The following is a 20,656-nucleotide window of genomic DNA, read 5'->3' as shown; positions in this document are numbered from 1 at the left end:
GGAAAGCTAGCTCTTAAATGAGTCCACGAGGCACAATTTGCTGCATTTGCGTTGAGAAGTATTCTCTATTAACGTGGCTGTAAGAAGTGTTCAAATGCGTTATTTCATTTCAAGCAATCATCCCTGTACATTGATATGACATTAGAGTTGACTAATCCAGAGTTATTAAACTTGGCTAGAAAGTTGATGCGGAATTTAGCCTATGCTATACTAGAGTTTAAAAATACTATATGGAAATTAATTTAAAATCTAATTTGATTTTTTTAATAATATTATTTGATTTAAATTTAAAACGATGTTTTTCTGAGTTTTGTAACTGTGAAGAATCCAATAATGACATCAAAAAACTGGGGCAAAAAATTAATATGGAATAGGAAGTGACACTTTCGTTGGTTCTAGTTCATGATTGATGTTAACAGGAAGTGGACCTTTAACAACTTCCCAGAAACAACAAAGCTATCGGATTCTCTGTTCCCACATGATGCTACTAAAATACAAATTTCCTTCTCTATTATTATATCCGTTATTTTTAATGTAAATTAGCTTGGAGAAATAAAATCGCATGTCATGTGATGATTTAGAAGAGGGAAATAATAAATGAGAGGCTGTGGAGGTGTGAATAAGATAATGCAGAGAAGGAAGAGGGAAAGCGTTCAAGTTACTGACACTTTTCTTGTTTATTACTAGGGTTTTGGGATCAAAGCTCACAGCACAATTTTTTATTAGCAGCTTCTTGTCATGATGACCAGGAAGCAAATTGCGTAGAAGTCAGCTCTCGGTGTTGTTAGATTAAGCTTATCACCCCTCTGTTTTAGGGAGTTGTTTGCAGTTGAGCAGTACAGTCAAATATGAGACAGCAACAACTTTATCAGTTGCTATACAAAGATTTATGCTATGTTGTTCAGTTCTGACTCCATTTTCATGAGCATTGCTAGTTACTGGCAACTGTATAGTAAAAAAATTATAAGCCTCTCCATGCCCATTTTATGTGCGAACAGATTGTATATACAAGAGGACAACATCTAGTGATATTAGCAGGAATTTGGTATAGCCAAACAGCCACAAATATATTCCCTTCTATTCTGAAACTTTCCTCGGCATCATGTTCTCTTCAACCCTCCAATCTCTCAGGCTCGCACATTACAAGGCTTTCAGAAAACAGTTGGCTCTATATTCTGCAAGTTGCAACAAGCATGATATGACACTTCCTTTCCTGACAAGAATAGATTCATGTACTGTTGTTTCACTCCCTATAACTAACTAATCAATGAGCAGGCTACAAGCCAATTGTTCTTAAAAAATTCCCTTCATTATTGCTGTATGATTTCTGTGAAGCTTCTTAAAGTGTAAGCCAATCTCAAAGCACTAATGGGCATGTAAATAAAGAGAAAAAAAGTAGTTCATGTGAATTTGATGTGGCACCAACTCCCAACTGCGTTCTGATTAAATTCTACGCGTTGCTGTAAATTATAGCTCAAACCCCAATAGATTAGCCTTTCCATTGCTGTAAATTATGGTTCAAAACCCAAATGATTAACCTTTCCATGCAAATGGTGATCTGGGTTGGTGGGGATTTCTTGGAAACACGTAAAGCCAAAAGAGAAGAACTCCATCCCAGTGGGATTTTGTGTTCTTCATGGTTGTCACTCTCACGTTTCCCGACGTTTTTAGGTGCTTCGACAGCTACCTAATGCTGGGATTAATGCTATAAAAGAAATTTGGAATTCATCTTTTTCGGTAACCAAACCAGGAATAAAGTTGTGACTTACAGAGAGATTCAAAGCCTTACCCGCGCATGGATTACTAGTTAATGATGATGGATCAATCAGCTTTGGGCACTACTAACCAATCGACAAGCCTTTTCCCATGTGTTCAGGACCATAAAAATTAAAATAGAAACTTGATGTGGTAGTAGGACCATAAAAATTTTCAATAATTAAACATGATGGGTGTTTTCTGATGTGGTAGGAGCCGTCACTTGATCATCTCACCTTAACAAACTTAAGGCCTAAGTCAATCATCACCTGAAATTAAAAGGGGTGAGAAAAAAAAAATTACCTTTTAGTGTATAGTCTAGCCAATGGGGGAAAAAACACAAGGAACAGAAATCATAAAATCGCTAATGCCTTGATGGGATGCTAGACACTAAAATAATAATAACAATAATTAAAAAAAAAAGAGAAAAAGATCCTTTGTAACCTTCCTTGAAGAGCAGATTCAACATCCTTCAACACAACAGTTTGCTTGTCATGATAAGGGAACATGCCCCTGCTGTAGGACAAGACCATCCTGTGGTCCATAGCACAAAAGCATGCTTCCTCTTTTGTCTTCTGTTTTTCTTTTTAAATTAATTTTTTATTATTTTTATATCATATTAAAAATAAATTTCAAAAAATAAATAACAATCTTATAGCATGCAATATCATCACTAATTATCCCACAAATACTCTCTTGCTTTCCATTTTCATTATCCCTTGCTTTTAAACTAGTCAGAGGTGAGTTGGGAGTAGCAGTTGGTGGTGGGTCATTGGCTATCCAGACAATTTATTTCTCTAGCAGAAACTGACCCACAAGTATTGTTCCATCACATAATACCCAAGATGTTTTATTGTAAATTTATGATTAATCTCCCTTCCCCTTCTGTAATTAGTAGTAATCAATTAAATATATTTATAAATAAATATTTTCATGCAAATTGATATATCACTTGATTAATATTAAGATTTGAATCCCACAAATGATAACTGATTGGTCTTTCGTTATTCAAAATATTAATCCTAGTTAAAAAAATCATGATTAATATTAAAATCCCTCGCTAATTTATCTCTTTTAATTATTCCTTTCTCTTTATATCACTCGTTAAAGCCTAGGAATGGAGTTGAGGGCAAACCATGATCGCTTCCTAGACTCGCAAATGATGCTGGCATTCAGACCAGGTCCAGGTCCAACCTCTTTTATGCCTTTGCCCTCTTTCTCCTTTTCTTATTTACTTATTATTATATATTTTTTTTATATAAATATGAACTGGCAAAAGTGATTAAACAAAGAAACCATGAAGGTTTCTGCCTCAATCTTCTTCTTCTTCTTCGTCTTTTTTAATAATAATAAAAAAAAAACTCTCCTTTCTTTTTCCTTTCTTAAAGGTTTTCTTGCCTGCCTTTCCATATCTCTATCCTTGTAAAACGAATTTTCCTTGTAAAAAAAAATTAAAAAGAGAGTTCAAAAAAGCACCTACCCTGGTCAGCTTTTAAACAAACATTTTCTTCTTACCACAAGCCAAGAAAGAAACTCCCATCTCTCTTAAATCTCAGATCTCTCTCCCCCTCCCTATCTCTCTCCATATTGAAGAACCCAATCGAAGTTTATTCCATATCTTCATCGAAAGAATTGTTCTTGTTCTTCACAATGAGAGATATAGTTTCTTGTTTTAGTGAAAATGCCATACAAGTCTCTCATTCTTCATGTTCTAGTTATTCAAACAATGCTTGTATCTCTCCAAGCCTAACCCCATCTGTCCAAAATGCAGTCTCTTGCTTATATAAAATCATCCTCTCAACGGAAAAACAACTCTTGGCCAAAGTGTCTTGGTGCAAAAACCACACTACTCAAGGCCTCAGCATTAAATTTGGCACTGACCCTTCAACTTCTTTCAAACTCAGTACACATACCAGGCTCTTTAGAAAGATGAAAGGCAACAAATTGATTGAATCTGATACTGTAAAGATCGAAGTCTTCTGGGATCTTTCTTCTGCTAAATATGGGTTAGGACCTGAACCTGTTGAAGGGTTTTATGTCCTGGTCATGGTTGATTCAGAAATAGGCCTGATTCTGGGTGATGTAGGAGAAGAAACTTTGACCAAGAAGTTCAAAACTAGCAGCACCCCAATTGCTAAAGTCACTCTTATTTCAAGGCAAGAGCATTGTTCAGGCAATACTTTATATGCTACGAAGGCACAGTTTTGTGACACAGGAATTCAACATGACATTGTGATCAGATGTAGTGGAGAAAATGAAGGCTCGAAGCATCCAGTTTTATCTGTATGTATTGATAAGAAGACAGTGATTCGTGTAAAGAGGCTGCAATGGAATTTTAGAGGCAACCAGACAATTTTTCTTGATGGATTGCTTGTTGATCTGTTGTGGGATGTCCATGACTGGTTCTATAATCCTGGTTCTGGCTATGCTGTTTTCATGTTCAGGACAAGAAGTGGAATGGATAGCAGACTGTGGTTGGAGGAGAAGTTAGTGCAGAAAGATCAAGAAAGAGTTGAATTCTCTTTGTTGATTTATGCCAGTAAGAGCCCTTGAAGGAAATTTCACTAACTTCATCGATGCTTTATTTTTTTTTGTGTTGGTTTTCCTTTCATCTTGAAAGGCATAGATACTTGAATTCTTGTGATCATATAAGAAATAATTTTAGTTGTTCAGAAGCAGAAATGTGAAATTCAGATATAAAAATCTAACTAGTTGGTTCTTAATTTTATCTGTCCGTCTCTCTTTCTGTGTTTTTTTAGACCGATTTTTCTTCTTTTCTCTAGGCTAAGGATGGCATAGACCAAATTATATGATATCTGCAATTTGAAGTGCTAGTGAATGGGAAGGTTCGAATTAGCTAAAAGGGGAGACAAAAAGCAAGGTCACTAAGGAGATTGTGAAGAATAGCGATGAAGATTGCTTTTTTGGCCTTAAAATGATAAAATAAAGTTGAATATCATGATATTGATTCGTACATTTTTACCATTTATGGATTTCCCCTTTTTTTAAAGTTTAAGAAAATTGTTTTGTGTTTATGCTGGTGATTTTTCCTAAGGTCATGGATTGACCTCAATCCAAGTCTTGAACCAAGTCGAACTCCATGTAAATTCTCGTAACCATGGCCTTAAGACATGCCGTGGATCCTTGCTTTCTCTGTAAAAGATCAATTCACAACATAAATGGAGATCATACTTGTTTACAACATAATGTTTCTTTAATTCACGTGTTATGATATTCTATATAGCTTTCAAATGATTTTTCGGATGATCAACCAGCAAGTTGCATCGATGAAAATTAACGGGACGCCGAACAAATCTTGCGCTATCTTTCCTCGTACAGTCTTCATCCTAAATCGCCATCTCATCCTTTAGGATTTGAAATTCGAGGGGTAAACATTAGAAATCCCAAATATAAACCATTAGCACATCTCTCGGAACGTTCCCAAGATATCATTAACGCTAATTGCTGTGGTTATGCAGCACATAACTGATTGGTCTTCTCTCTGTTCTCCTGTTTACTTGAAGACCCCAAGGTGTAAATGTCTGACATCGGACAGCGTTCTCCTGTTACTGCTTATGTCGTTACTTGTAAGCGTACGAGGACAATACTATGGGTTCATTTGACAACATCACAGATTGCTATGCTTTTAACTTCAAGTAGGAATTATGCTTTTTTCAAGAGTCAAAATTAGACTGAGAAATTCATTCTCACCTCTCTGAATTTTATGGGCTGGGATCCACATTTTTGCAGTATAAATGCAGGGGCAATTAAAGCTGGCGCCGTGCAATTAAGCCAAGTTGGAACAAGCTTGTGATCTTTAGACACGAGTCAACTCAACTCAATTCAATTTGATACAGAAGAACTTTGCCCCACAAATTCAATCCAAGCTTTCGACATCATAATTCAATTAATTGGAACATCCAAGCTTGTATTTGTTCCAAACAGGGTACCAAGACTTCAATGCTTGATTTGTCTTCACTTATACCTCAATGTTCCCCTCGTATTACCATTTGGCCTGCCATTAAAACCGTTGTCTTTGTTTGGACAGGCGAAGTTCCATTTTCATGACAGTGGATTTCGCACAACTCTTGGACATTTTTCAGTACATCACTCCTTGATTACAGAGTCAGAGGAGGTGAGGATCTTTTACCGCACAACCGTGATCCATAAGGCACTTTGGGTATCTCTTAATATTTTACTGACATAAAAGTGTTTTATGAAAAAAAGAGAGAACATCATAACACATAGACACGTCTAGAAACGGACTGGTAAAGCAAAAAGGAGAGGAAAGGGGACTGGTAAAGGGAAAGGTTTGTGAAGACGAGAATGGTAGCTAGCTAGGTCAGATTTGCTTTGTGAAATCCATCATCTTCATGTTGCTTCCAACAAGTTTCTCCTATTCCCCGGCGAGGTTGTTTCTTCTTGTTTTTTAGTTACAAGGAAGGTCCGATTCCTCTTAAATTTCTTAACGACATCACATTGTCCTTCTGAAATTAAATTCCAATACTGTTTACGGGGCATCTCAGAGCACTATGTGGTCATGACATCAGGCATGCGAGAATTTAATGTCTGTCTCCATTTGATTGCCAACGAGGGCTTGGTTTAGTAGTGGAAGGAGCTTGTCTTTTTTTATTATCATAGGTTCAAGCTCTGACGTGCATGCTTGTTATTCCCGTGGTGTCTTACATGTCTACTAAATTTGCAGAATCTTCAGTGGACCGTGGGGATTAGTCATGGTACGTGCAAGTTGACCCGGACATTCTACGTACCTCAAAAAAAAAAAAAAAAAAAGTAAAGTCGGTTAAAGCTGTCAATCTTGTGGGCACTTGCAAAAACCAAAGAGCAGAAATTGACACCCCCACTACGGTTTCTTGAGGGACCGTCAACTTAGCCAAAAACTGCCATTCAGATTCAATACTGTTAGGCACACCGGCACAAAACGAGATCCAAATAAAATCCCAGTCAATATTTGGCAAAATTTCTCTCATTTTGTCCAAATTCTTGACATAAAACTGGAAATCATCATGGGCACGTAATTGAAAAACAAAAAGGGGTGGGGGCGTGCATGAACTTAAGATATGCTTTCTTGAATTGTAACTTTGGGTGCTTGCATATATAATCATTAAGAGCATGCATTCTGCCATTCTGGCAAGGAAAACTTTTACCGAATAGAGTGCCGGTCAATCCATGACATGGCACTGTGTGGGTCTATACTGTTGGTTCATGTCATAACTCTATCATCCGTAGAACTGAAGACCACATCACCTGTCTTTGGGCAATTGCCAGGCATTTTCTCTCTCTCGAAAGCCACCGTATTTCCTGTTTCAAAGGCCATCCACTTTAATGCTGCAAGTGCACTGAGTGGCTTCCCTAGTATTGTTAGAATGCAGTACGATGCCTTTTCTTGAGACTTACGGTTCACTCTCGTAAACGATGCCGTATGTTTTTTTTTTAAATTACTTAACTTACAAAATATTTTTTTTTAAATAGAACCGTACTCTTAGTCAAAGGAATTCCGGGTGAGAAAAAAATTAAAAAAATAAATTAAATTAAAAAAATAAAAAGTAATTAAAAAAATCTAATTATAAAAAAACTGATTAAATTAATTAAAATATTTAAAAAACCACCAGTTTTGTTTGGTTTGGTATCTGTTTAATAAGCCAAACTAAACAAAATCGAATTGAAAAAATCTATAAAGTTAAATGAAAAAAATCAAGCCAAATCGAAATCAAACCTATTGAAAATCACAAAAAAAACCCAAAAACAATAAAGTTTTTGATTTTTAATATAAAATAACTAAACTAAACCGAAACGAATAAAAATAAGTCGGTTGAGTTTCAGTTTTTGTTCTAAAATAACCGAAGTGAAACCAATCAGTTTAAACTAGTTTTGGTTAGTTTAAACCAATTTTGGTTTTGGTTTTGTTTTAGTTTTTTTTTTAAATCTAATTTAATTATTATTTTAAATAAAAAATAAATTAAATAAGAAATAATCATCCCTACCGCACCCTTGTTAGGCGTGATTGAAAACTTAAGAGCAGGGAGGCCCTTTTTTCTTAGGCAGGTGGGCTTGAACCTATTATTTGTTGGGAGAACGGCTAACTAAATCGAAGAATTCATGTGCAGGTAGGCTTGCAAGTCCAGATTAGAGCAATATTGGGCCCATGGAATGCTAAATATTGTTCTTTCCTCGAAAACAATGGTCGTTTATTGGTTAATATTTAATGTTAGTAAAACGATCTGGCGTTGCTCTGGGAACAAATATTATTTCTTTTCCTTCTCATTTTCTTATACAATTAATTCGTAGGCAGATTGTTTTGCAAGTTATATTGAAATCCGAAAAGTCTTGATCAGTAATATTTCATTATTCAAAATATATTTTTATTTGGATTTAGTCGAGGGTTTTTATTTGTTTTCTCCAAGATGACTCAAATTAATACAGAAACAACATTAGGGTTTAGTTTATAATTCATGTTTTAATTCATTATTTATAGAAGAACTATATCATTTACAAACTAATCGAAAAGCCAAAAATAAAATAAAATAAAATAAAATCCTTTAGATAAAAGCATGGTAAATACGCTGCTATATATCTTGTGATTTCTCCGGAGAGGATAGCAAGAACGGATAAATATTGTCCGACACAAGTCCATGCATCACTACATGCCTCTCATGTCTTCCAAATTATTGCCCCCAGCAAGATATTGCTCAGTCATTCTTAAGTATCATTCACCTATGCAAGGTACAGAGAGGGCTGCTCTGCTCCCATATGTACGCAGTACTACAACATGCTGTTGCATTTCCATAAGAGTCGGACACAGATCTCAACATATCTGTGCATATATGCTTGAGGTATTTTCTATGCACAGTTTAAGGCTGGTTTCTTTTTGTTGGATGGATTAATTTCAAGTTGTTCTTTCGATAGTTCTGACAGCACCAGGCACCAGCTTAATCATGACTAATGTTGTTTTGGCAACTTGTCCATGTGTGCCTTTGCAAGTTGCACCTACAGCTATTTTTGACGTTTGGGGCCAGCTACATGGTCTGTATCTTTATCACTGCGGTCACCTTATCACTAAGCATGACTTTAATGTTGGATTTGTTACATCATTAGTCATCTCCTTTTCTTCCAGTCACCTCCTGAATTAAATTTTATCTTAAGGTGGTTCCCCTTGTCCGTTTCGTGATGCCCCATCTAGAATTATGCATTCATGGGAAATGCCATGATTAGGCGCAATGTAAACTTGAGAGAGGAAGGGTATGGAGAGGCAGGTAGATCTTTACTACAACAGGAAAGTGAAAAGAACTCAAGAACAGGTTTGTACAGTTTTAAGTCATCTTGCATCAAGAAGGACATAGAGATTAAGGAAGTGCAGATAAGAGGATATTGACATTGAGCTTATTTGATCCTGCCATTGATATTACCTTGTCTTATGCGAAATCAACATTAAAACCATTAAAAACTGGATGAACAAGAAAACAGACTAAAAATCAAATATTCGAGAGATCATAGACGATGAAACTTACTACAATCTTTAGGGTGGCATATGCATTTCAACCCAATGCCACAATTTCCACTAGTTTTTTGGCACTCATTACAGATATCTGGCACATGATGAGGAATGCCAAATGATATCGTTGTACCCAATTCGTACCCCTTGTAGTCATCATCTTTTGAAGAACTTCAATTCTCCTGACTGTAATGTGAACAGTTGAATTCTTTTGGATGAAAAGCCTTGCCAAGATTTTCAAGGTCATTAACAAGTAAGCAGGAATAATAAGGGGCTTCAAGATTTTTCCCTTGAGTTCAAGCAGAACCTGCACATGGATTCAATTGACTGCATGTTAGACATAAATGATGGCATGGGAGAGTTACTATTTAAGCAGTTGAAGAGAAGAAGCGTATTGGGCTGTGGAGGAGTATATATGAAAACCAGCAGATAAAAGTGAAGGAGAGAAATAGTGCCTCGAAGAGGAACAAGAAGGGTGAGAAATGGTTAGTGTTTTGCTTGCATAATTAATGGAGGAGGCTGGAAAAAGACCAAGAGAGGTTCTAAAGTACAGTTTCTGAGATCTGCATAGGATCATGTGGTTTAATGGGGATGTAGCAGTTGAATTTGGACTGAAGAAGGGAGTCTGAATTTGGAATTTTCCACGAGGTCTAGAATGTATGCATTTTCTCAATGGTGAGGGTGACAAGAAGAACAAGATATGCATTTCTTTTCTTTTCTTCTTTTCTGGTTAATCTTTGGATCAATGATGAACAGGTAAAGAAATATTCAAGAAGTCCTGTTCTTCATGACTAGATGAAAGCAGATTACTTAGAATCCACTTCTATTCATGATCAAGGATAAAGAAACAAAACAGGAGAGAATCTACTTTTATTCTCGCAATGTATCTTATTTCCCGTGTTTTTTTTAATCCCTAGGTGGAAACTGGCACGGCACCTTCGATAAAAAAGAAAAAAATATTCTTTCTCAAAATGTTTTCATAGGTTCCATCTTTTATGGAATTTGAAATGTCACAAGGGCCGTTTATACTTTCTGCAATTCCTATTTTCCAGTGAAATGTTGCCTTTGCCATATCCTCTATTGAGATTCTGTTCATCCCTTCGTTCTCACCATTCTAGTAGCTTATGATATGCGAGTATGTGACTGATAGGTCATTAGCCCACATACTGGTTAATTCTCATTGTGCTAGTGCATTTTCTCAAATACAGCAGAGCTAGAGCCAATATAAATTCTGGATTGGGAAATATTAATTTGAGAATAGAGTAAGGAAAAAGTAGTCATAGAACCATTTTAATCTGTCCTTTGTTTTGTTCGTTTACATTTTTCTTTTTGGAATTCCTTGTGCCATCTGAGAAGAATAGTTGAGCTAGGCAGACAGTGCTGTTAACAAGGGTGATGGGACATTCAAGATGAAGGCTAATCCAATCTTTGATGGATCATTGATTACGTTACATGAGGTTTTGCAACAAAGTAAAAAAAAAGAAGTAATTTTATCACCTTTTGACTAACAGGTGTAAGATTCAGCAGTGCAAGTGAAAGATAATGATCCTGGGCATGTAAATTTCACAGTTGGGAAACCTGTCTATTCATCAGAAAGATGATAAAAAAGCAAGATGACCATAAAACATTTCCACGATATAGAAGTTGAAAATACATGAGAGCGAGCTAGAGGAAATAGCCACTAAAAATTATACAAAGCAAACACATAATGATTTCACACTTTATAGCACACATACAAGTACCAGTTTCATGTCTTTTATCATCATGAGATGTTTTAGATCATGCAGCTGGCTTAACACGAACATATGGGAAACAAAGCACCGCAATTTTATCAATAGCTGCTGAAAATGTAGCAGAATATTCAACATGGTTAGGATGGCTCTGAAATGCAGCATAGTCTTCCTTCTTGTCGAATGTCATGGAGAAGGAATGAGTAAAGCCTTGTGTAAGCATCTCTGGACCTTCAGTATCTTGCCCCCTGTCAAGACCAAAACGCAACATAATAGTGCTTGAATTGACCAACAAGTTATAGAATAAGCTAAGGGCTTAATAAAAATATTAGACTCACCATTCGAAGGACTTGACAAGATCAACCTCTGAAACCAGCTTCTCCATCCCCTTTATAATTTCCTCGATCACAACACCTTCCTTAAACTTAACAACCACCAAGTGCTTGATCTCTCCCATGGCTCCTGCACCAAGTGCCCCAACCAAAACCTAGAATATATACACACACAAATATTATTCATGTGTCAAATTCCAGTCTTGTCTGTCCAGTACAACTGTCAAACCCCAAGACGCATTTTCACCACTAGGGTTAGCAAAACATCAGGACCCTTTCTTGGATAGCATATGCAGCTTAACATGTATAAAAAGTACAATAAATGCATTGCATGGCCTATTGACCCACTATTCAGCAATTTCTTTCCTTCACCTCACAGCAAAAATTGTCCAGTTTCCATTGTCTTGACCCTTGGCTTTTGCACATGAATGGGGTCCTTGATGTTTAGTGCCATGTATCTTGCTTGAAATTTGAAATCTGAATTAGTGTGATCCTAACTTTTTTCCACAGACCTGATTATCACACATGACAGGCCTTCTGCTCTCTTTGTTTTTGATGTGTGTGGAATAATTTTGGAGTGGGGAGTACTTTTGTTTTGACAGTACTCCTTTCCTCACTGAAATTTAAGCATACAATTGTTATTGCTGAACTTTCCTCCATGTCCTTCCCCATGTGCTCCTTTCTTGGACTTAATAAATGGATGCCATCTCCCTTCTTATCTTTTAGGAATCTTCATTTCAGCCCTTCACAAAAAAGGGGAAGTTGTAAGGTTACTATCATGAAGATCATTTCACTTCCAAAAACACATATGAAGATCATGATTTAGGACATTTCAGTTTCCATGCACATTGCAAAGGCATGGTTAGCCTGATTTCATTTATTACTTTTTCCATTAGAATTTGGCTAAAGTATTTGGAAAAGCGCGTGGTTCAAATTATACTTTTTTAAAAAATAATTTTTTTATTTAAAAATATTTTTTTATGTTTTGAAATTAATGTGGTATGTTAAAAATAATTTTTTAAAAATAAAAAAAAATATTATTTTAATATATTTTTAAATAAAAAACATTTTAAAACACAACCTCTACTGCACTGTTAAACACCACTTGCAGCCGACACAGTCAATTCATAGATTTGTTTTAGATTCTCATCCAAGCAATGATCATCGAGGTTCAACAAAGGTTTTTCATACTCTTTTCACATGTTGTTTCAAATCTGAACATTGATAAGGAGTTCTCTTACTTTGTGGTTGGAGTTGCCGGTTAAACCACAGACATTGGACTATCCAAACAAGCAATCTTCTTTAATTATTGAGAAAGCATGCCCACATGAAGATCTTGACCATCTTTGTTTAAAATGCCATTAGCTAGCTTAATAGCCATTATAGAAAGCAACTGACAAGAAATGCTGGACATTACCATTGCCAATGATCCAAGCTAACCTGGCAATGTCATCGTGTGATTAATTACATTAAATTTTTTACCTTAAATTATTCGAAGTCTTAGTGTGTGCGTGGTAAATATGTGAAAAGTATTTTTTTAATTATGTGCTTGCTTTTTTACATTAATTTAATAAAAAAAACAGTTTAAAAACGAAAACAAATACTCTTATCTATAAGCTCATTGATTGCTGATTGGTTAGTTAATAAAATATTCCTGAACTGGGTGATAAATTCCTAATTAATCAATTAATCATGAGACTGCATCCTCTTAAACTAATCAAATTAAGCCGTTGGCATGACTTATGAATATGATGTTAACAGAAAAATTAGTCTTCAAAAGAATACTGCTATGAAACACTCCATGAAAGGCCTCTGACCGTATCAAATGTGCCTTCACTATCCAATGACATGAAGAGGAAAATAAATTATATTATGTACCAAAACTCGAGGGACCAAAACACAATTTTATTGATGGCTATGCAGTAGATTAAGGTAGCTGATCAACGAGTCACGAAAGAAGTCAGTAGACGTTGTTATATCATTTCTTTAAAGCAATTAGGAGTTATTTGGGAACGCAGTTAAATTGTGTTTTTAAAAAATTTAAAATTTTTTATTTTTTATTTTTATTAAAATTTAATATAGTTTATATGTTTTGGATCGTTTTAATGTGCTGATGTTAAAAATAATTTTTAAAAAATAAAAAAACATTATTGATATATATTTCAGCACAAAAAGCAATTCTTATTACACTGACAAACATACTTTTAATGATGGAACTGAGTTCCACAGTTCTTTCCTTATTTTTATTTGTTATTATTAAACCATCACATTAGGGTTTGTATGTAGCATAAACAAACAATTAGAGTCTTATGGTTCAATACAAGATTTGTAATGACCTTCAGAATTTTAATTTTTTGAACTTTACACGCTGCCAAACTTATTATCCATGATAACAAGCTAATTTCATACCCATTAAATTTGAAATTTAACTAAACCCAAGATTAATGTGCTGAGGGTGTTGCTGCACCGCAACTAAATTTAAAAATAATAAATCCCTAATTAGATTTATATCTAATTAAATTTGATATGTAGCCAAGTTTAAAAATGCTGGTACGATAATTTGCCAAATTTTATTTAGTTACACTCAATATGATGCTAAACTTATAGAATACTATCTTAAATATTGTCAATTGATAGCCATTTTCAAGTTATGTTGCGCTTGATTAATCATATTTTGGGATGTTTGCAATAGTATTAGTAATAATAATTGTTTTTTGAAATATATTTTTATTAAAAATATATTAAAATAATATTTTAAAACAAAAAAAATCTAAAAAATAATGAAGTAGTAGTTCAATCGCTAAACCAAACAGCTCTAATATATAAAGACTTCGTTCCGTGGAGGTATGATGGGCAAAAAAATTTAAGAATAACGAAGACATTTTGAAGTTGTAATTGAGTTTGTGCCACATCTATTCTAATTATTTGTTATTAAAGTGTAGAGTAATTTTCAAAAATGTTTTTTAATTAAAAAAATAATTTTTTAATTTGTTGTGCAATAAAAATCATCAAAGAAATTAAAGATTTACCTTGTTTATTCCCGAGTTCATGGCTTTGAGTGATATTCGGTGTACTAAAATTCAAGGAGTTACAAAAATACATGATGTATCTTGCGAATTCCAAACCCACAGTTAAAGTTCCGGGGGCTAGAAATTCGTTTGGAGGTGTTTCGTAGAGGATCATCATGGTATGAACTTAAATAGTCTACTCTACCTCCAAAACCCACTTCAAATGCTGTAATAAGAGCTCTAGTTTTGAAAAATTAAGGTGATTTTTAATGGCATTTATGTCTTTATAAAATATTGTTTATTCAAGAATTGTCCACACGAAAAGATAAATACAAGAATAAAAAAGAGTGAAGAAAAATAGAAATGAAACATTATTTTTAGCATCAGTAAAAATATATTTATTATTTTTGATGGATTTGGTTATGATTTTATCTATTTTCTTTGTTTTTATTTTTTATTTCAAATTTAAAATCAAGGTAAATAAAAATAAAAAATAAGTTTTTGAAAATAAATAATTTTCTTATGGATTTATATATGATTTTCAATTTTCTTTTTATTTTTATCCTCGTCTTAAAAAAGACCATAAAATAGCTTTTGATATATTTACCTTTAAGTGCTCTAAACATTAAATTTTATTTTTCCTAATTCATGTGTTTAACTGGTTTTGCAGGACCTTCCTAATTAAAAATTCAATTTTTTTTTTCTAAATAAACCCATCCTTGAGTCAAATGTTATTTCTATGAAAAAAGAAAACTGAAAATTAAAGAAGAAAAAGAAAAATTAAAACCGTAAAGGGCCTCTAAGCAAAATAGGAGAAAAATAGGCCCGAGCCCATTAAAAATCAAAGCCGATTAAACACCAAGTCCATTTTAATTTTCAATTCACAGGCTGAAAGATTCAGGAATTTACCAGAAAGTTCGTCAATCTTCCTCAATCAGCGTCCAACTTCGTCATCCAGAATACACTAGATGTCCCCTCTTGCTTCATATAAATACGCAGCATGTCCCTTCTTTCGTACAACATCAAGGAAAACAAGCACAAGAAGTAATCAAAATATCAGTAGCACCTCATCAAAGTAAGCAAACGAGCGATTTTGTGAAGAAGAAGAAGGATGGCAATGATTCCGAGCTTCTTTAACAACCGCCGAGGCAGCAGCATCCTCGACACGTTCTCCGCATTCGACATTTGGGATCCACTCAAAGAGTTCCCTTTCCTTTCCACCTCAAATTCTCTCCTTTCTCGTGAAAATTCAGCCTTTGTCAACACCCGCATTGATTGGAAAGAGACACCAGAAGCCCATGTCTTCAAGGCTGATATTAATGCTCTTAAAAAAGAGTAAGTGAAGGTCGAAATTGAAGATGACAGGAGTCTCAAGATCAACTTCGAATGGAATGTGATCAAGGAAGACAAGAGTGATACATGGCATAGGGTGGAGCGAAGCAGAGGCAAGTTCTTGAGGAGGTTTAGGCTGCCTGAGAATGCAAAAATGGATCAGGTCAAGGCTTCTATGGAACATGGAGTGCTTACCGTGACTGTGCCTAAAGAAGAGATCAAGAAACCTGATGTCAAGGCTATTGAAATCTCTGGTTGAACGAGATACCTCTTTTGAGAATTGTGTCTTTTTTGTCTTTTACAAATGGTCGAAAGGCTTGGTCTCATCGTCAGTATGCAGAGAGGAGTAATGTAATCAAAACTTTCGCTAATAAATTCTCATGTGTCTTTCTCGGTTGCTTGTAATTTTGTGTCGTATCTTGATTTTTTATGTTCCCTTCCCTCCCTTCGTAAATCTCATTGAGGCGTAAGAGGTAGAAGGATGCATTCAGAACATAAATTGTTCATCATATCGAGTATACTTTGAATTTCTTAGCTAGAATAATCTGGAGATGGAAGTCGGTTTCTGGTAGCATCTCGTTTCTATACGCCCCATGCTTGCTAGTCCATAATATCGTGGTGAGATAATGACCATCGATCATATTGTTGATAATAGATGGATGCAGTGACAGCGATGCTTTATACAGATCTAGTCGTCCAAAAGATCATGGTAGCCCCTGGTTTAAGTATGCAACATTGAAGTTATTGAATTTCCCAGGATAACAAAGAGCTGAGAATTTTCGTCATTGACCATTAGTTTTTAAGTTTTGAGCTGCTCAGCATAACATTGAAGCTATTATGCAACTATTCCTTGAATTTTTTAATCTGGAGTGTTGGTTATATATATATATGAAAATAATATTTTTTTTATATTAATATATCAAAATTATATAAAAAATATTATGTTAAGAAAGTAAAAATTATCACAATATTAAATGAATTTTTAATGCTGTAAATAATCGGTCAATTTTATTTATACAAGGTTCTGATTAAAATTACAATAGATAGTTTTCAACTTTTACACGTGATTATCAATCAATCATTAATTATATATAAATAAATAAATAGAGGAGGAATTATTATTTATTTTCTTGCACTCACTTAAGACCGTTTCAAATTTATGGACCCTTAAGTTGATATTTAATGGCATTTTCCCACCTATGTTATTCTTAATTCAAGAATTAGATGTCTATACATTAAATTCTTATTTACATGATTTATGTTTTTTATTTATTTACAAGACCTTTCGTATATTAAAAATATTATGATAATAGTTGATTTTTAAAGTGTTATTTTATTTAAAAATATATTAAAATAATATTTTAAAAATACTTTAAAAATATAAAAATAAAACTTGAGCCCATTAAAAAATCAAACCCAATTGAATATCATATCCACACATTTTCAATTCACAACCGAGGGCTCAGGAATTTACGAGAAAGTTCTTCAATCTTATCTGATGTTGGTTGGACCCAGAATCCTCCTGGTTCAGCGTACCACTCGATCGTCCAGAACAAACCAGATGCCTCCTTTACTTATGAATACCCGACCTGTCCCGCCTCTGCACAGAAAAATCGAGAGCAAGAAAGAAGCAATCAAAACATTACAGCAAGCAAACGAAGATTAATTCTCTGAAAAAAAAAGAAGTAAAATATGGCAACGATTCCAAGCTTGACAACCGACGAGCCAACAGTATTTTCGACCCAGTCTCTGCATTCGACGTTTGGGATCCACTTAAAGACTTCCCTTTCACTTCCCCTCATTCACTCATATCTCGTGAAAACTCAGCCTTTGTCAACACCCGCATTGATTGGAAAGAGACCCAAGAAGCCCATGTATTCGAGGCAGATCTTCCGGGGCTTAAAAAAGAGGAAGTGAAGGTTGAAATCGAAGATGACAGGGTGCTTCAGATCAGAGGAGAGGAATGTGGAGAAGGAAGACAAGAGCGATACGTGGCTTAGGGTGGAGGGTAGCCGTGGCAAGTTCCTGAGGAGGTTCAGGCTGCCTGAGAATGCAAAAATGGATCAGGTCAAGGCTTCTATGGAGAACGGGGTTCTTACTGTCACTGTGCCTAAAGAGGAAGTCAAGAAACCTGAAGTCAAGGCGATTGAAATCTCTAGCTAACTGAATGAGAGAATGCCTATTGGATATTCTGTGTTTGTAAGAATTGTTCTTCTTTTGTGTTTTTCTAAGTGGTTGGAAGTTCTCTGTTACTGTCAGTGTGCACAAAGAATTCATCTATTATACCTAACAGTTTTGCTAATCTCTTTCTTTTTGTTAGTTTACTGTTTTCGTAATTCTCATATGTCCTTAACCATCCGCCCAAAAGGTTTTGGCAATAATGCTGTTGCCTGTTGGTATTTTCTTTTCTACCTGACATTCATGTCTTTTGTCCTCTTCCTGTAATGCATCGCGAGAGAACGCCTTGATGAAGACAAATGCCGGCCTCGTTTGTCTGCAAAATATCTTTGTATGCCAAGTAAAGTAGTGAATTTGGGCCCTATACTAGATTTAGCACCTTGAGTTTTTACCTGGTTTCAAGAGACACCATCTGGGCATCTTGTCTTCGTAGGAATTAGCTAACTAGTACGATAGCACACTTCGATATTCTTTAATACACTATGAGAGTTTTAACAAACAGTCGAGTTTAAATTTCGGTTTTCAGATTATAATATAATCCTAAAAATCAGAGAAATTCTTTCAACAATGCTATGAAGTTTCTTTACAATATATTTTTATACTTTCTTGATCGCCTTGAGATGTAAAGAGAGAGAAATGGTGGAAATAATAATGGATATAATGTGTAATGGAGTGGATGTTCTCCACATATAAAATTAAAGGTATTATTGATGTTAAAATATAAATTAATAAATTGAATTTAAAATTTATAATATTGACTACTACGAGTTTTAATGAATAGAAGAATTGGAGAATATTAAAATAAATATGTTTTGAAAATGAGAAAATAATAATAATAATAATCTGTGAAACATCTCAGTTTATAGTCTAAATAGTCTTTTTAATATCTTAAGAACTTCACTCTACAGATAGATATGATGGATAATGCTTCCTCTCTTGGACCATCAATTTTTTTTTTATAATAATAATGAAGACATTTAGGAAATTGTGATTTAGTAGCAGAGTTTATGCTACACACCTACTCTAATAGTTAGGTATATTTATTTTATTTATTTGGTATTGTGGTGTAAAATGTTTTTTTAAAATATTTTTTAATTAAAAATATATTAAAATAATTTTTTATTTTAAACATTAACATATTAAAATTATCTAAAAATTTACCTTGATTTTTCCCAAGTTACATATTCGGTGTGAAATAGAAATTCATGATGGTATGAATCTTAATAGTGTTGCTCCAAAACCCACTCCAAATGTTTGCAATCAAATATTTTAAATGGCATTTCTATCTTTTTAAAATATTGTTTATTCAAGAAATGTTCACACGAAGAGATAGATATAAGAATAAAAAAGAGTGAAGAAAAATAGAAATAAAATAATTATTTTCAGTATAGGTTAAAATATTTTTATTATTTTTTATGGATTTATATATGATTTTATCTTTCTTTTTATTTTTATCTCCCCTCTTAAAATAGACCATGTAATAATAGCTTTTGATATATTTACCTTTTAGTATTCTAAACATTAAATTTTATTTTCCTAATTCATGTGGTTAACCGGTCTTGGAGGACCTTCCCAGTTAGAAATTCAAAATTTTGATTTTTTAGAAATAAACCCATCCTTTCTATGAAAAAGAAATCTGAAAATTAAAGAAGAAGAAGAAAAAGAAAAATTAAAACCGTAGAGGGTCTGTAAGCAAAATAGGAGAAAAATAAGCCCGAGCCCATTAAAAATCAAAGCCTATTAAACACCAAGTCCATTTTAATTTTCAATTAACAAGCAGAAGGATTCAGGAATTTACCAGAAAGTTCGTTAATCTTCCTCAATCAGCGTCCAACTTCGTCATCCAGAATACACTAGATGTCTCCTCTTGCTTCATATAAATACGCAGCATGTTCCGTCATTCGTACAACATCAAGGAAAACAAGCACAAGAAGCAATCAAAATATCAGTAGCACCTCATCAAAGTAAGCAAACGAGTGATTTTGTGAAGAAGAAGAAGAAGGATGGCAATGATTCCGAGCTTCTTTAACAACCGCCGAGGCGGCAGCATCTTCGACACATTCTCCGCATTCGACATTTGGGATCCACTCAAAGAGTTCCCTTTCACTTCCACCTCAAATTCTCTCCTTTCTCGTGAAAATTCAGCCTTTGTCAACACCCGCATTGATTGGAAAGAGACACCAGAAGCCCATGTCTTCAAGGCAGATCTTCCAGGACTTAAAAAAGAGGAAGTGAAGGTCGAAATTGAAGATGACAGGCTCCTTCCGATTAGCGGAGAAAGGGTCGTGGAGAAGGAAGACAAGAACGATACATGGCTTAGGGCGGAGCGAAGCCGTGGCAAGTTCTTGAGGAGGTTTAGGCTGCCTGAGAACGCAAAAATGGATCAGGTCAAGGCTTCTATGGAAAATGGAGTTCTTACCGTGACTGTGCCTAAAGAAGAGATCAAGAAACCTGACGTCAAGGCTATTGAAATCTCTGGTTGAACGAGATAATACCTCTTTTGAGAATTGTGTGACTTTTTAGCTCTTGTGTGCTCATTTACTAGTAGAAAGGTTTGGTCTCCTCGCTAGTCCACAGAGAGGAGTAATGTAATAAAAAAATTTGCTAATAAAATTTCTTGTGTCTTGCTCGGTTGCCTGTAATTTTGTGCGTATCTTGATTTTTGATGTTCTCTTCCCTCCCAAATCTCTTTGAGGCGTAAGAATTAGAAGGATGCATTTAGAACACAAATTTTATTTAGAACATATATTTTTGAAAATTTCGAATTTTCGGTAATGTGATATATTTAATTAAAAATATATTAAAATAATT

At 34.5% G+C, this 20,656-nt stretch overlaps 3 protein-coding genes and 2 pseudogenes across 3 annotated transcripts; 4 read left to right on the top strand and 1 right to left on the bottom strand.

Annotated features, from left to right (window-relative positions):
* Positions 1-3,147: 3,147 nt before the first annotated feature.
* On the top strand, positions 3,148-4,489 carry LOC105111759 (uncharacterized). The gene has a single exon (XM_011007214.1). It carries the CDS (start codon positions 3,406-3,408, stop codon positions 4,306-4,308), a length of 903 nt encoding a protein of 300 aa, XP_011005516.1. The 5' UTR covers positions 3,148-3,405; the 3' UTR covers positions 4,309-4,489.
* Positions 4,490-10,677: 6,188 nt separating this feature from the next.
* On the bottom strand, positions 10,678-11,618 carry LOC105111750 (uncharacterized protein At5g22580-like). Its single transcript, XM_011007203.1, has 2 exons — positions 11,334-11,618; positions 10,678-11,243 (listed from the first exon to the last, which is right to left on the bottom strand). Exons 1-2 carry the CDS (start codon positions 11,450-11,452, stop codon positions 11,045-11,047), a joined length of 318 nt encoding a protein of 105 aa, XP_011005505.1. The 5' UTR covers positions 11,453-11,618; the 3' UTR covers positions 10,678-11,044.
* A 3,723-nt stretch (positions 11,619-15,341) lies between these two features.
* On the top strand, positions 15,342-18,198 carry LOC105111731 (17.3 kDa class I heat shock protein-like; annotated as a pseudogene).
* Positions 17,095-17,965, top strand: LOC105111723 (18.1 kDa class I heat shock protein-like; annotated as a pseudogene).
* A 1,540-nt stretch (positions 18,199-19,738) lies between the features above and the next one.
* LOC105111742 (18.1 kDa class I heat shock protein-like) lies at positions 19,739-20,487 on the top strand. The gene has a single exon (XM_011007190.1). It carries the CDS (start codon positions 19,849-19,851, stop codon positions 20,326-20,328), a length of 480 nt encoding a protein of 159 aa, XP_011005492.1. The 5' UTR covers positions 19,739-19,848; the 3' UTR covers positions 20,329-20,487.
* The last annotated feature ends 169 nt before the right edge of the window (positions 20,488-20,656 follow it).

This window comes from Populus euphratica, unplaced genomic scaffold (assembly GCF_000495115.2).
Source record: "Populus euphratica unplaced genomic scaffold, PopEup_1.0 scaffold5.1, whole genome shotgun sequence".
Lineage (NCBI taxonomy): Eukaryota > Viridiplantae > Streptophyta > Magnoliopsida > Malpighiales > Salicaceae > Populus > Populus euphratica.
Note: the sequence above shows the minus strand (reverse complement) of the source record. Positions and strands in the feature narration are given on the sequence as shown.